Raw genomic sequence first — 16,937 nt, 5'->3', positions numbered from 1 at the left:
ACGATGATAGAGATAACACTCCCAAGTTGTTTTGTCAATAAGGCATGAAAGCCTTTAAGTAGTAATAAAATATTACTTAGAGTAACGGACTAAATGACAAGTCCCCATAAAGGAAACAGATTCCTTAAACGAAGGAAAAAAAATGACAGCTTATTATTTTTCCCCCCGAGGAAGCTTAATCTTTTAAGGAACTAAACACAGGAGAACTGTGGACAAAAGTAAAAAGATGTTATTCACATTATGGTAATGTGACAAACAGCTTGCAAACCCCTCCCTCCTGGGTGATCTTAACCAGATGCCATGGGGCATATTCACCAAGGAGGGCTACCTGACTTGAGCCCTCGGTGCCCCACTGGAGTTAGAGGAACATGGTTAGAAGGGAAGGGCAGGGTTCTCTTCTATGGTGTCTTATTTGTGGGTGATGCTCACTGAGTGTCCCACAACACACACACACACACACACACACACACACACACACGCAGGCATTTCTGCTGGATTACTGAAAGGAGGGGATAGATCTGCTTTTGACCAGTTGATTCAGCCAAATGTTGAGGACACAAGATGCAGCTGTGCTGGTCAAGGTGACTTGGGGAAGAGAGTCTAGCTCAGAGGGTCAGAGAAGGGCTCTGGAGGTAGATGAGCAGGGCATGAATCCCTTGCAAGTTCCTTCCAGAAACTGAGGGTAGTGATACCTTGCTCAAAGGGCCACTGTGAGGATGAAATGAGTCAGCATATGGAAAGTGCAGAGAATATCTCGAATGATTCACTACATGCTGCTCCCAGATGCTATAACCCACCCTTTGGGGTGGTCTATGCACGTTCTTCACATTTGACATTCAACAATGATCTTTAGGCTCCATCAGCAGCACAAATCAAACAACTTCAAAGTCTCGAACCTACAATACTGAGCTGGTCTAGAGCCAGCCTAAAGGACAACTGGCCTGAGCATCCAAGTGACTAAGGAGTTAAGTGGCCCATTTTATAGATGTCCTTCTAAGGATATCATTATGTACATGACATCTCTCATGGTGGCAAACAGCATCCAAAAAGATGAATGATTTACTCCTCCACAGAAAAGTCAGCTTACTCACTATTGGGGGTGTCAGGCTCCCTTAATTTGGGGCACAAAGAGGAGCCAGTCCCTTGGCGGGGCTGGGTAGAGGGTGCGGCTGGGTCTTCTCAGCTGGGAAGCATCAAGCCAACAAGCCAGAGCTAGGTCCTGGCTGGCTCCAGGGATTTCTGAAAACTGGTTCCTGTGCCTGAAAAGTAGTGCTCCATTATAGGGCGTCTGCTAGGGGCTGTGATGCATGACATCTCACCACGACCCCCTCCACTGGCATCTCTGGTGGGGCTGGGGAGCAGCTGCCTCTGTCTGGCAGGGAAGAGAAGATTGCATGCCTACAGGCTACCCAGACACCACCAGCCAGCCAGTTCCGAGTCCCCGGTCCCTGTCAGGCCCAGACCCATAATTCTGTCTGAAGGAAGATGACTGTGTGATGTGTCCTACAGTCTATGTGTTGGATGAAAAGGCTCATAAAGGGACAAGAACCCATCTTCCTGGAGCCACTTCAAGACAGCAAGTCCAGAGAAGAGTGGAACCATAATCCAGGAATCAGAGTGCTCTCAGAAGTAAAATTTCCTGTGCTTCCTTTTCTATTCCAGGAAGTTGGAAGGGAGGGCTCCAGGTTTAGTCAGCACCTTCCCCTCTTTTAGCTGGCTGAGGAACAGCATGCTCTGGCTGTGAAAGGGAGCCCTGTCTCAGGAGCAGCCAAACTAAAATAATAACAAAGAGCCTTGAACAACATTTTCCCTCGCAAAGTACAGCACAGGCCCCTCCATCCTGACATGAATTCAGGGTAGTGGACGTGTCACAAGCTCCTTCCTTCCCACCGGAGAAAGGTCCCTTTAAGCAGTCAGCAGATGAGACCACTCTTTGCATTGGGTCACTTGGGGCTGCCAGGGAGGAAAGGGGGAAAGAAAAATGAGAGTCAAGGGTGCCCAGGGAGGACGTGAAGGATGGCAGGAAAGTGAGAGGCCTCAGGCCGACATTTTGGGGCTGCTGTAGACCAATTAGGAGGCTCACAGGTTGTTCAAAGAGGCAGCTGGAGGATTCATTATTTTAGTCTCATGGGCTCATCAACTGGAGGTGAGGTGGAAGGCACCTCCTCCTGGCATATCTTGAAGTCTCAGCGCTGAGGGTGGGCGTGGGAGAGGAAGCAGAGTTCCGGTTTGCTTTTTCAGAAGTTTAAATCCTCCCAAACCCACCCATGAAGGTCCTCCTCCCCAAGACAACATAGAGCTCTCTAGACATCACCTCTGCCTGAGCCCTTGTCACTGTGTCTTACTGAGTCTTCACCTCAGCAGCTCTGGAGCTGGCCTGGGGGCTTCAGCGTGGAGATGCTCTTCTGAGGAAAAGCCCTGGTTTCAGCTCTGGGTTAGGTGCCTACCATCCTCTCTGAGCTCCAGGATGTGAGGGGAGGATCTTATCAAGGGCTTTATTGACATGTGTGTGATGACCTGTTTTCTGTTTGTCTCACCTCACACCCTAAGCCACCCAGCGAGGGGCAGGGCCTAGGCACTCAATAAATTTCTATAGAAAGAATGAGTTATAACATCCTTCAATGTGATCTTGCCTTTTCTTCTGTCATTTTTTTTTTCACTAAAAACAAGGGCAGTGACAGGATTGGAAATAGTAAAATTGGAAATAGTTGGGGCTGTGGGATGGGCCTTGTCTCTTCCTGAAATATACAAATAAGCCCTTTAGGCTTTGGCAATCATTAGATAGTGCCTGGCTGCTCTGGGGGAACCACTGCAGAGGAAAAAAAGAAAGAAAAAGAAGTTTTTGTGTGTGAGCTCCCAACCTAGGCAGCTGATGGTGGTGCTCACATTGAGACAAAGGACTTTGGCTGGAATGAATGGGGCACAGAAGAGCTCACGCTACCCAGAGAAGGCACCGTGAGGATGGAGGTTTGAGAGTGACTGTGCACCTGCATGTGAGGGTAGGCAGCATCTGATCATGGACATGGCAGAGGCCCCTGAGAACTGAAGAGAGAGACTTTCAATGGTCCAAGGCCTGTCTGGCAGCCTGGTAGGTGGGAAGCATGAATGGAATTGGAGAATGGACCAGGCCAGGCTGCTGTGCTGGGCATTTTCTCCTGGGTTCTGAATGCTGCCAGGCAGAGGTGAGGAGGCTCAGGGGCTGTTTAACCACCAAAATGAAAAAAGACCTCACCACCCTAGGTTCTCTGGTTCTGAGTTTTCTGTAGCCTAGAGCTTGTCTCTGTAACTCTTTGTGCGTGGGTGTGTGTGACCAAGGAACGAACCACTGGATGCCAGGATCTGAGGCCCAACTCTTCCTCCCTATGTTTCCACCAGCCCAGACGTGCCCAGGAGTCTGCCCAGCTCTGTACATGAAAACTGCACTCTGACAGTGCGGTAGGCACAGCCTCAGCTGCCTAAGTCCTCTTTCCAAAGGACATATGGCAAATACAGTTCCTATAAAAACCACAGTCCAAACAAACAGCTGTCAATCCACACACATATACAAACACACATCCATTATTTATTTGGTATACTTTCTCTCTCTCTCTCCCTCTCCCAGCTTCCCTGCACTAAAAGGCAAAATGTTTCAACACGCAATATTAAAAAGACTTGAAAACACCCAGGGCTAGGAGGCAGGGCTCTGTGTTAACTACCCAGGCTTGGCCACTCAGGGATTCTTCTGGAGTCAGGAGTCCTCTCAGGCATTTCCCTGACAGCAAAGCTCTCATTCGGGGTGAATCTATGGTAATATAGAGCTGTGTCTGGGTTTGAGGTGGCTATCGCCTAGTTCTGCCTGAACTATTACTAATGACCATCCACCCCTCCCCAAAACAATTTGTTGGAGACTAAAACAATCATATCACAGAAAACTCTGAGAAGAATTTCTAAGCAATGAGGACAAGAGGTTGGTGAAACCAGTCACTACTCACCTCATGAATTAGACACTTGTCTATGAGCTGTAAATAGGAGCTTATATTTTCCTCATCAGGTCTGGAGACCAAGAGCTGTGTGCACACTGTGAAGGAAGAAGAAGAAGAAGGAGAAAATGACGATGGTGATAGATTAGGACAATGCACACCCCCTTCCAGCCTCAGAGATCTGCCTCTGATTTCCTTTCACGACCAAGATCTTGAGAGGTATGTGTGCCCGTGGCTTTACGTAAAAAGGCCAGGAGGCTCCTCATTCCACAGGAGTCAAAGGCTTGGTCACTGCTGGAGCCCTCGCCCGAGAAGCCCCTTGGGTTAATTCCAGTCATACCATTCTATATTAAGCCTTGTGCCATCAGCCGGAGACACACACTCAGAGACACACACTCGGTGATAGGAAGAACAGCAGTTTCCTGAGTTCGGTCCTTGCAAGTGGCTCTGTATGAGGGGGCTTCAAAGCACTCAAAGTCCTCTGATGCTGTGGGAGAGCAGTCTCTATCGTTTTATGAATGAACCACACCCTTCTTTGCCAGGTGGAGAGGCAGTGGTGTTTGTGGAGGAAAGAGTCTGGCACCTCCTTTAGGCTGCGAGGCGGCGTGTGGGCGTGCACAGGAGCCGGAAACCTGCCACTCAGTCGCTGGAGGGTTATTTTCTCTAAATGGTGCCTGCATTTATACACACACAGGTTTACCTGCACGCCCAAGGAAGTTCTAGTGAAGACAGAGCAGTTAGTCTGCAGGTAGAATACACACAGGCACTGGGCTTCTCATGGTCACATATGGTGGCCACTCTGCCCTCATCCTAGAGGCCACAAGGGCTTTGGCTTTGCAAGTGGCATTTTCAAGCCACAGTGGCAGGTCAGAAGTAGTCAGTCAGACAAGCAAGGGTATCTGGCACTCAAGCAGATCAAGATTGAAAACTGGGTATCCTATTTGGTTTCTTCCTCTTTCCAACCGATCTGTCACAGAATTCCATTTATTCCACATCTTTTTACATAGGTTTTCAGTACAGCACCGTGAGTAATAACAAAAACCTATTCATTCATTGATAGGGAGAGACCCTGATAAACAAACTATGGTTTGTGCATACAGTGCAACAGTATACGATCTTTAAAAAATAATGCAATGGTGCTATTTTAATTGATAGAAACATCCAATGCATTTGCTATTTAAAAAAACAAGTTGCAGAAGAGAAGACCTGTGTGTGTACACATGGACATTCACATGCTTATACATGTTGATAAAGTTTCTGAAAGGACATCCCTGGACTTTACATTGACTGTTGCTCAGGAGGAAGATAGCAGAGCTTGGGAGAGGGGTTGATTTTCAATTTTCATCATTTTAATTTGAGCATGAATTTGGTTCATAACTTTTTATACCGTAGTTAAAATGTAAACAGAACCAGAGGAGTGTGGGTCTCCTGAGGGCTGAACCCACCCTTGACCTCCACACAGGATAGGGTGCTGGACCACATACATGCTCAGGTGGCTGCTGCCCCCCATGAAAAGTGCAGAGGATGAGGGCCTACCCTAGCCATCGAACCCCAAGTGAAGCCAGGAGTCCTCGCCTTCTGAATCAGATTGCTAAGGATTTGTCTTTTTTAAAGGACTTGCATGGGTGGGGGGATGTTTCCTATTGCGACTACATGGCTCAGTTGTCTAACAGTGAAAAGTTGGTTCTTTAAAATGGTCTGAGATATAGGATAATAAAGGGGGGGGGGAAATGATTTCTCCTTTCCAAAGAAAAAGAATGCTATCTCTACATTTTTAAAGAATAATCAAGATTTCCTGTGAAGCATCCCATCACACACAAATTATTCTAATATTGGACATTTTTAAGGACATGGCCATAAAGGTCTGAGCCCTGAGAAAGGCAGAGGGTAGTCTGGGCAGCATGGGTGCTCTTACCCAAGGGTGATGCCATGAATTCCATCCTGCCCCACAGACATGCACGCAGCATGGCCATGGTGCACTTGGACAGTCCACGGTAAAGCAAGCTGCAGAGACTAATGTCATCCCTCACTTCTCAGGCACCCACCAATAGCCAAGCACTGTGTCACCTGCAGAGTATTTAGTAGCTGTGAGAAATGGTCTGACAGTGCTGCATATTAATGCGGACACAAGTCAAGCAGACAGACAACTGCAATCCAGTGTGAACTGGCCTAAAACAGAGAGTAAAGGGGCTTTGGGGCTTATGAGAGGGCTACCTGACCCAGTCCAGGGGATCAGGCAGCCTTCTTGGCCCAGATGAGGACTCAACCGAGACTTGCAGGATGAGGCATAACATAGGTGAAGAGAATGGGCTGAGGGAAGGAATGTTCCAGGCAGTACAGATATGCAGGTTATACACTGCCCAAATGAACTCTGAGATGAGGGCCTGCAATGCGGCATCCACTGGGATAAGATGCTATTTTGCATTTATCTTTCAGGCTTATATGGACTATTAGTGGCCCAGGTCCCAGACAGAGGGAAAGGAGGCACAAAGGCTCAGAAATAAGAGAATACATAAGCTTCTGAAAACTCAAAGACATTTCTATTTGGAAAGAATGGGGTGGTGAGGGCAGTGGAGGCAGCCAGGAGAGGCTGGTGCCAGGAGAGTCCATGGGGGTGCCTTCACATGGAAGTCAAGCCTGCTCCATCTTTAGCTAATTGGAAGGCATGGCGGTACCTAGGTGGGTAGGTGGAGAAGCTGCAGAGTTCAAATCCCAGCCCTGCCTCAGATGAGCAAGCCTAGGTGGGCTTCTTGGCCTTGTGCCTCAATTTCCTCCTCTGTAAAATAGGATGTTGGGAGGATTAAGCAAGTTGCCCAGGGAAGTACTGACAACCATAGTAAATGCTAAATAACCACAAGCTCTTAGCACGAGAGGAGAGCATTCTATACCGTGGATCAGACCTGGAGGGAGGATGTAAACACAGCCCCTGGAGAAGGTGAAAAAAATGGTTCTGTGCTGAGAGTTCCCCAGATCACCACCCCTCTGCAATGCTTCCAGAGGTGAGGGAGGGGGCCTCTGTGGGCTGGGCATTCTTTTTTCAGGAGTGCTCTGGGCTCTGCGCTCAGCAGCTCTGTTCTGCTGCTTTTCTCTCTTCTCCTGTTTGGAGTGGGGACCAGCTGCCAAGTGGTTTGTTCCTGAAGTTTACTTTTTCAGGATCCAACCCACCTTCCTCTCCCAAGGCCCCTGGTCCAGTGGGCTCTAACGAGAGGGCCGACACAGTGTCCCCTACCTGCAGGGCTCAGAGCCTGGAGTTCCACTCCGCATGGCATGACCCTGAGCCACACTTTCCTATCTGGAAAACACAGGTCCCGCCATCGACATGGACAGGCAGTTTACCCAGCACCCGGGAGCCCCTCGGGAGCTCTGCTTAGTGGTATGAAAGAGAATACCTTTCCCCATGACGCGTGTGAACTGCCCAGGCAGGTCCCCCTCTGGCAGGGGGGCGACAGCCAGCTCCCCATCACAGCTGCTCAGCTGGTGTGGCTGCAGCCCGCCGCTGGCCCCAGCCGAGGCGCTGGTGGCCACTGTGTTGTCTTTGCAGTCAGGGCTCTGGCTCTCAGGGCCCATCAGGGAGGGCTGGTGTTGGGCTGGAGGCTCCCGGCGGCGTGCCTCTGGGGTGGCGCTCGGGGAGCTATAGGCCTTGATGGGAGTCAGGATCATCTGGTGCAGTTCCTGAAGGGGGATGCGCAGGCTGCCCCCCTCGATGATGTCCTGGACAGGCAGGGAGAAGACTTGTGTTAGATTCTGGGTGAGTGCCACCTGCATACCTCCCCAGCTCTGAGCTGTTCTCAGAACTCACAGCTGCTGACCCCCTTCCTCAGTGTGAGACTTAGACAAGTTTCTACTTTTATTTCATCATTCTTACATTAGCCCAGGTAGAAAATTTGGAAAGTACAAATTTGTGTAGTGAGAAAAATATGTACCACCTGAAAATCCCACTGTCTACAAGTGACCACTGCTTCTCCTTGCCTTCGACACTTTTCTGCAAAATGGGTTTCTTATTTTACACTCATACCTTTTAGAATTTGTATCACAAAGTTGGGTCATAGTTGACTTTGTGTCCTATGCAAGCCTTATTCCAGATAAAGGACTCTGTTTCATGCACACCTTCACGCAGCCTGTGTCACTAGCAGCACAGAGCGGTGACTAAAAGCAGACTCTGGGGGCAGATGCCCAGGTCTGAATTTAGGCACTGCTGTGTGACCTTGAGCAAATGAGTTCACCTCTCTGTCCCTCAGTTTCCCTGGGGACCAAATGAGGATAATAATCATATTATTATTATTATTATTAATGATGTATTTTTACGGCTGCATAATGCCTGTGTTACGTGCTTCTTTGTGAATGATGTGTTGAGTGCTTCTACACACCGAGCACCATGCCAGGCAGGGGCATGTCAGGCATGGGCATATGGTGGGAACAGCCTTTGGCATTCCCATGGGAACTTTACATCCTACCATGAGATAGATCCATCATGCCAGGGTCTGGGGTGCAGTGACATGAGGGGAGCTCTCTGGAGAGGGTAACACTAGAAGATGTCCCCAAGAAGAAGCATCCCAGGGTACAGAGAGGACAAAGGCTCTGAGGTGGGTATGTGGGAGGATCAGCAGGTGGCCTGCAGTGGAGGAGGTTGGCTGAGGGCAGAGGCATGGGAAATGAGGTCTCAGGGCCCCCAGGGGTCATGAAGGCCTGCAGGAAGGGGCAGTGATGTCAGAACTTATTCTAAATGAGGTGGAAAATCAGGGAAGGTTTTCCAGAAGGGGAGCAACAGTTTTAGAAGGATGATTCTGGAAATCATATGTTTAAGGTATATTTGCTAGAATGTGTATAAGTCACATATTCATGTCTTTCTATGTTGTAAAATAAACTCGGACCATTCTGCACCTACTTGGATGTGCTGGTTGTTACTTATTAGAAAAAGGAACGTTGATTCTTGGACGAGTGACAGACAAACTCTGGACTGGCCCTGGTGGTGAGGAGTGTGGTTGGAGGCCTGGGCTGTTCCCTGGCAGGGTAGGTGGGCAGGACCCTCGGCCACAATGCTGCCTCCAGTGCTCATGCAGTCACAGCTCTCCCTGGGACCCAAGAAGGACTGCCAACCAGGGCCTGGATTACAAATGAAGTCCTTTATCTTCTGAGAGCCCAGAATAGCAAGGACATAATTTTAAAAGCTTGATGCCCTGAGTACCCAAACCATCCCTGGGATCCTCTCTGAGAAAAAAAAAAAAAAATCACTCGAAGATGTCATGGGATGCAAACATCTAGAACACAATCATGCCTGCACCCAAACCTTTCCAATCAGCTGAGCAGAGAAAGGAAGGCCAAGGGCGGCAGCCTTGGATGCATGTGCTTCAGTTCTGGGCAGCCACACCCTGTCGTCCGCGGTGGCCTGCTTTGTTGTTTGGAAGGACTGGGAGTGGAGCCTGAGTTGTGCCTTAGCCTCACTGGGATGAAGGTTTCGTGAAGGAAGTGAATTTCTAATTAGTCACCAGAAGTGTCCCAAACCTGGCTGGAGCTACCGTCCAGTTTGTTGAAGAAGGTCTGCAGAGTCTACTGCCTTCCCTGGGCACACAGACTGGTGGGTGTGTGCTCATCATTCTAATTCTCAGCTGCCCCAGGACCAGCCCTTCCCAACATCTGGAAGCATCTGGATGTGCATGACTTCCTTGACTTTGGGCCTGGTGATCTGAGCAGGGCAGGGCACAGGAGGCAAGCCAGCTAACTCATGCTCAGGGAGTGCCTGCTGCCCCTCCTGACCCAATTGTGTGCCGCCTGCGGGACTCTGGCCCTCCCTTGGGTTCCTGCACCTGTCCAACACTGTGTTGTGAGGGTACCAAGCTCCTGTCCAGCCCGGTACTAAGCAGAAGAAAGAAAAGAGAGAAAGGGGATGTGGCCCCACAAGGGGAGAATGGGTAAGCTGAGTGAGGGGCATGGCATTGCATGTGTCCCCGCTGTACCATCCCTGTGTCTGCCACTCAGGTGAGCACATGCAATGCTGGAGACACTGTTGACTGCCACCAGGCCCTCACCTGCCCTTGTCACCTGGCAAAAAGGCTTGGTTGAGAGGAGAAAGGATTTGGGTGATGCTCAGAGCTGAACTTCAAACAGAAAACATGCATACCCCAAGTACAAATCTCATTTTTGTTTTCTACTGGAGTAACCGTGCCAAAAAATAAAATCACAAACATGATGAATAATGTCAGACACTCTCTGTAAAATATAACTTCCCAGGGATCATGTGGAGTTTTGTTTTGTCCCATGGACTTCAAACCACTGTCTTAAAGATAACACTTAGCTAACAACCAGTTAGCAAAACCCCTGCTTATGTCAGCACCAGAGGGTGGGGGCATTGTGATCATCATGTTGCATTCCTACCTCTTAAGCATGAATCCCTGAACTCGGCTCCGAGTGCCCACGTTGAGAAGCAGGCGGAAAACAGCCTGAATGGGACCCAACCTAGCATGCTCGACTAGCTGTGGGAATTAATTTTCCATGTTGACAAGCCTCTCTCCATCCTTCATGCCCAAAACATAATCCTAAATTAAAGAGAGGCAAATGAAGCTGTCCAATAACTAATATGCCCATTCAAAAGTGCCGAGCCAAGGAGTTCATTTGTAAGCAGATAATGGGGAATCTGGTCCATGGAGGCAGCAGCCCAGTGATTGCTCAGTGGATGGGCAGGAAGGAAATTCCTGTCCAACAAGCCCAGCTCTGGCCTGACTTTCCTAGGTCTTATAGAAAGGCTGGTTCAGTGCCTTTCCTGAGCATGTGACAATAACAAGGCACAAAACATCTGGAAAAGAGAGCTTTTGGCAGCCAAAGCGTCCCCAGCACTGATGTGATGTGTCCCTGGCCCCATCCTTCCTTTCATGTGAGAAGGATTTGGATTCTCATATAACAGGTCTCCTGAGTCTACTTAGATCCATTCTCTCTTTTCCTTCATGAATCAGCTGCTGAGCCCTACATCAGCCAGGAGCTGTTCTGCATTGGATCTATATAAAAGCAAAGACGTCATCACCCTGAGATGCTGATGGTTCCTGGGACCCATAGAGTATGTTGGTGTCAGGGCAGGGAAGGAAGTATGGGACAGAGAAGAGGGACCCCTGACTGCTACTGTGTGTCTCTGTGTGCATTGATGCTTCAAGAAAAAAAGAAGAGTGAAGAGCATGAGGGGCAGAAAGGACAGGTGAAAGGTGCCCAGCAATGAAGCTGGAGAGCTCTTCCAGGGTGGCTTGCTAAGAAGTTTGGACTCATCTGAGTTTCCTCCTCTTAAAACAAGCATCTATCTTGTTAGCTTAGGAGGTTTGCTGTCAGGGTCAGATGCACTGATATGTGTGGACCATTTTTTTAAAGTTATCAAATGCACTGTACTATATAGAACATTATTATTCTGGAAATATCTAATACTTAATGCTATTAAATTTAACTGCTCTTTCTCTGCAGCAGTTGATGAGATCCAACCTCAAGAACAAGATCTGGAAGAGTCCAAAGAAAAGGTATAGACTTCCAGAGAAGCATATTTCTCTCTCAAAGGGGAAACAAATAGAACTAGGTGATTTGTGTGTGTGTGTGTGTGTGTGTGTGTGTGTGTGTGTAAGAGAGAGAGAGAGAGAGAGAGAGAGAGAGAGAGAGAGAACGAACACACACAGATGTGGGATCCTTTCTCCACACCACAATTCCAGGTTCAGAAATGGTTCCATTTCACAATCTGGAAGTCAATAGGAAAGAATAGATATCTCAAAGTATGTGGAGACCTTTTTTCTTATTAATTAAATATTGAAAAAATCAACGGTAACCACCATGATGTTGCTTGTTCCTTTTCTATCAAATAGTTTGAGAAGCCTACAGCTCCATACTTGGTGTCTTGCTACACATCCAGTCCTGGTTTGTGAGTTTCTGCTTCTGTCTGTCCCTCTTTCCTGCAATTTTTCTCAACATGGCTGTAGTGACCAGCTGATGGCCAGTTCCAGGGGACAATGTTTAGTCCTCACTGTGTCACATCTGTGCCACCTGATGGAATTCCTGATTCCAACATTCTCCTGTCCCTGTAGGCATGGCTCAGGGCTCATCATTACCTATTATCACTGGGTCTTTTTGTTGGTATGGTATACCTCAGGGCTCTTCTCACTTGACACACATCTGAGGAGTGCCAACTACCAATTATGTACAGATGACCACAACTGGGTCATTCAGATTTTGCTGTTTCCTGGACTCTAGACCTGTTCTTCTGGTCACCAACCTACCATCTCTGAGTGTCCCACAGGCATCTCAAGACTCAGCCCATTCAATTGAACTCCCTCTTCCCATTTTAGTTCAACTGAACACCCTCTTCCCATTCCTCCTAGATTTCTGTCCCCAAATGCCACAACATCTAAGCCAAGACCTCCTGATGATCCCTGAATGCCCTCTACAGGATGCCTCCCGTCCGTCTCCATCCTCACTGCCTCTGCTGTGGTTCGAGGTCCCATTAAGCCCCTGCCACAGTCTCCTCCTGAGTCTCCCAGCAGCATCGAGCTCCTGGAAAGGCTTCCCTCCAAACCTGTGCGGCGTGGCCTGCTTCATTCCAGGCAGATTCCCCCTTCTGCCTGGGGGATGACGCTGATCACACTGTGCTGTGAGCTCATCCCAGCGCATACCCCAGAATACCCTCGAGCAGGAACCACATACCACTCACGGCCAGCCTCCAATGGATGGGGCAAATCAAGTGCAAGTAGTTGCTTGGTAAGTGTTCAGGAACTGAATGGAAGAGCTCTGGACACAGAGACCATCTGTGGCAACTACTGATTATGAACTAGCTTCGGGCGGGGTCCCAGCCATCTCCTTAGAAATCTGGGTTCTATGTGAGGTAAGAATGCCGGAGGGGGCAAGGGCATGGTGACAACATTTCCAACAGCACTGTCAGCTGGAGGGGTGTCTGGGGATGCTTGATTTGAATGTCACTTGCCATCAGTGGTAACAGGTGATCAACAACCCCCATCCTCAAAGGGCAGAAGAAGCAGGAGAGGCAGCCCTCCCGGCCCCAGGGGCTCAGTCCTTTGCATATACTGAGAGGTTCCTCTCCACCTACAGGCCACCAGCTCCAGAAGGGACAGTATGCAGAGCATCTAAACATTCAGGCATTCTGAAGTGAGCCAACCTGGTCATTGAAGCTCGATTTCACCCTCTCGAAGAAGTCAAACTCAGTATTGCTTTCCTCTTAGCCTTGAAAAGTCATTATACATGTGGCATCTTTTTAACATCCCCATGTCAGGGACCTGGCAGTCAGTAGTAGTCTAGTACTAACTAGAATGTGGAGTCAGCTCTATTCTAGGTGTGACTCTGGGACATAGTACATCACTGACTTATCAAAGCCTAGATGGATCAGGCCACCTGCGTGATCTGGCTGCCCTAGTGCTCTGATTTTGGCCCAAGACTGCAATAAAGCAATAGCAATTTAATCTCTCATCTCTGAAGTGGAAGGTACATTTCCTCAGCGATGGAGGTATGAATGAATTCCTGAAGGATGCTCCAGAAAGAAGAAAGGAAAAATCATGCTTCCATCCTCATGCTTAGCAATCTAATCTTTATGCAAAATAACTGCTGTACTTTTCTAACAGTAAATTGGCCTGTTAAATGTTCCCTCAAAGAGAATAATTTCTTAGATTAAAAATGGCAAAGATTACTCAGACAAGCTTCTTGGCAAAGGAGTTTACGTAAAATACGAACAACAAAGCTTCAGGTTCACTTGGGGACCTCACTTGTAATCTGTAATGCATTTTAAGAGCATATCTTTAATCATGGATGTGTGGATGTGCATCTGAATAGCTCCTACTTGTCTGTCCATCCAGAGGTTTTAAAAGAAACTTTCCTTGTTATGTTTTGTATGCGCATTCTTTTTTTATTTTTAATTTTAATTTTTTTTTTTTGGTGCTGGGATTAGCTCAGTGAGTGTGCTACCACTGAGATTTTTATTTTTGACACAGAATCTTACTAAATTACTGAGACTGGCCTTGAATTTGTGATCCTCCTGCTTCAGCCTCCTGAGTAGCCGGGATTACAGGGATGTACCACTGTGCCCGTTAATATGCATATTCTCTAAATATATATATATAATTTATGATGTGCCACTAAATGTAACTTTATATTGTAAATGTAAAATTCCACACATTCACAACTCTGTGAATAAGTTTTTAAAATTTCCTACTCCATTAAAATGTTTGTGTTCATCAGACTTGCTTGAGACTGCCTAGCTCAATATTTTGTCCCCTCTCAAAGTCTCCATGGGATAACTAAGAAGTTACCATACTCACACTATAACTTTCAAATACCTACAGAACTTTCCACCCACCACTCCCAACACTAGTGCACAAGAACCGCAGCTCCAGGGACAGAAGCAACACTGGTTTGCTTGTGTTCAGAACAGTGTCTGGCTCTCCATTAGATAAAATTACAGATACCTCGTCCTAAAAAATGACAATTTTACCAGGATGACCTCCAGATACAAGATTAAGAAATGAACCTGTGTTAGTAGCAAACAAAAAGATAGTGGGCACCTGAGAACTGCTTTTAATGTCAGAATAACTTTTTCCAGCATTCTACATTTTTAGTATGGTTCTTATCAGAGTCGGGGGGACTCCTTTTCTTGTTAAATTAAAATCTGAAACCATTCTCTCGAGAGCCAACTGTGTCTGCCTGCCCAATGCATTGGATCCCCTCGGTGGAACCTGGAATACCCCTTGGTGTGCAGATCTCTACAAGTGCTTACAAAGCAGAGGCAGACGCACATGCAATTTGACAGCATCTCACCAGAGGCCTGGGATGGCCAGTCACGGACAGCTTGGACCCAGGATACAAGGAAGCAGTGTAACCAGGAAACCTCAGGTCAAAGTCATTTCATTTTTTCTGACTTCGCTAAGGAGACTGCATAATATTTTCTTTAACCTCTGCTAATAACCTTCTCAACTGAGAATTTTCCTTGGTCCATTTTCCCATGATGAAAGTAGAAAGGTTCCCTCACTCCCTGAACACTTACCCTTTCCAAAGACTTCAGGAGGTTTTGTCTTTCTTTGAGCTTCTGAATACTGATGACAATTTTGTGTCTTGCACCTTTGGTAACATTCTGGAATTAAATATAATCAATATTTAATTAAAACATATTTTTAAGAATTGACTTAGAGACCCTCAGAGGCTACTTAGTAATCTGCTGTCTTCTTGGTTCCCACGGGTTCACATGTAGTTGATATGTATGTCTCTCTCATTGGCACATCTTCTTACTAAATATTCTAACTCCACCTGTCTACACATTTGCCTGTGTCTTTTGCATGTGATCTTTAGGACAGAGAGATACAGAATAGCCAATTATTCCACCCAGCAGGACATTTCTTCAATAGTCTTAGAAGATAATTTTAGGTCAAACACCCTCTTTCTACAGTCCCTCTTGTTTTCCCTGGGGTCCCAACCTCATCAACTATTCATTGTTTTCTCAAACCTTTCCTGCGTTTATAGGAAAGCCCCATACAGTCCATGTGGAGTATTATAAAACAGGGACTTTTTAAAAAATTAGTTTGCAGGCCTTCTTTTGTTTCCATAAAGAAAATAAGAATAGAAAATTAACCTAAATCCATAATTCACTCATCATTTCAGGCAAATGTTAGGATTCCCAGAATTGTAGATTTTATCTTCTTAAATCTGTAGCAGTGGAGAACCTAAGGATTCTTTCAGACACTTGTTGATTATAGATCCTGCAAATTCCCCAGTAGAAGGTCCCTTTTCCATTGGCTTGCAGATACAGGACCTCTACCCTGGTACAACTCTTCCGTTGAATTTCTTTTAATGAAGGAAAAGATGGGAACCCTAGTAACATCTATTTTACTTAGAAATATTAAGACTTAAGTGACACATGAACCCACTTTCTAAGATGTCTAAGATGAGACGTGGGGAGAGTATATTTCTGTTAAGCCTTAACTTTAGGCCAAAGTGAATTAAGTTCCCCTGAAAAGTTTGTGTCAGGCTTTGCCTTTGCCTTCTGTGTTAATTATTATTTTTTTTGTTTTTGTTTTTTCTCAAGTTGAACAACCGATGACTTTGATTATTTTCTCAACTCTGACCCAAACACAAAAATGCTCTTTGAAAGGGTTCTCATCAATTCCTGGGATCTCAAGGAGTGAACGAGATCCAAAAAGCAGTAGGAGAAATGTTAGGAAGTCGAAATTAGTGCCTTTCATTCTGGGAGAATGTGCAGTGACTCTGGGCTTTGTCTTGCTCTCAATACTGGTATTCAGCCAGGCCTGCAGAGGTTAACTGAGGGGACAGAATAAGCAATGGGAAACCAGAGATCTGCCAGGAGGTATGATCCAGACCAGCCATGCTCCAAATGGTACAAATCTCCTCTTCCTGCAGGGGAAATCAGTTCTTTAAAAATCTTTGCTCAAAGAAAACTGAGGTCAATTTGAAATATGCAAATAGCATCTTAAACAAGGCAAACAAAGACATCGGTCAGATCTATTGACCAGAACACAGCATGGTAGGAGACATGCTTAGTTTCAGGGGTTCTGTTGACTGGCCTTTGGCATCCTGTACTTGGGAAAGGATGCTTTAGAAGGAAGCAGGAACTTTGTCCTTTTATGGCATTCACAAGGAAAGTGAAATCTGAAACCTGGGGAAATCTAATTCTAAATCATTTCCCCATGCTATTCAAGGCAGTTTAGAAGAAAAAAAAATTATTTTGAACAATTTACTCCAATCTCAACAAAAACTATCTTAAATGTGATTCTGCAAAAGTGTTGGGGCAGGTCTGAAGTATGGCCTGGTGCCTTTATTCACTGGTCCAGTCAGTAGTAACTGATATGCGACTGGACTGGACAGCAAACAGTGGACATGGTTCCTATTCAAACAAGCCCTGGGTGGGCAGAGAGAGGGAGAGAGCCAGGAAGGCCAAAGCAGAGACAATGACTCCTTGGGACCCTCGCCCAGTGTCACTTTTCAGAGGCTCCATTGATTCCT

At 46.8% G+C, this 16,937-nt stretch overlaps 1 protein-coding gene across 3 annotated transcripts in view; it reads right to left on the bottom strand.

Moving 5' to 3' along the window:
• The window catches only part of SAMD4A (sterile alpha motif domain containing 4A), a 206,588-nt gene that overhangs the window by 21,591 nt on the left and 168,060 nt on the right, over positions 1–16,937 (bottom strand). For all 3 annotated transcript variants that reach the window (XM_081290934.1, XM_081290933.1, XM_081290935.1), the window contains 3 exons: positions 14,968–15,054; positions 7,349–7,670; positions 3,972–4,057 (listed from right to left, as the gene is read on the bottom strand). In XM_081290934.1, the coding sequence (XP_081147060.1) occupies positions 3,972–4,057; positions 7,349–7,670; positions 14,968–15,054 (495 nt within the window). The remainder of the gene's footprint in view (positions 1–3,971; positions 4,058–7,348; positions 7,671–14,967; positions 15,055–16,937) is intronic.

This window comes from Spermophilus citellus, assembly GCF_964194105.1.
Source record: "Spermophilus citellus genome assembly, chromosome: 4".
Classification (NCBI taxonomy): domain Eukaryota; kingdom Metazoa; phylum Chordata; class Mammalia; order Rodentia; family Sciuridae; genus Spermophilus; species Spermophilus citellus.
This window is presented reverse-complemented; position numbering and strand designations above follow the sequence as displayed.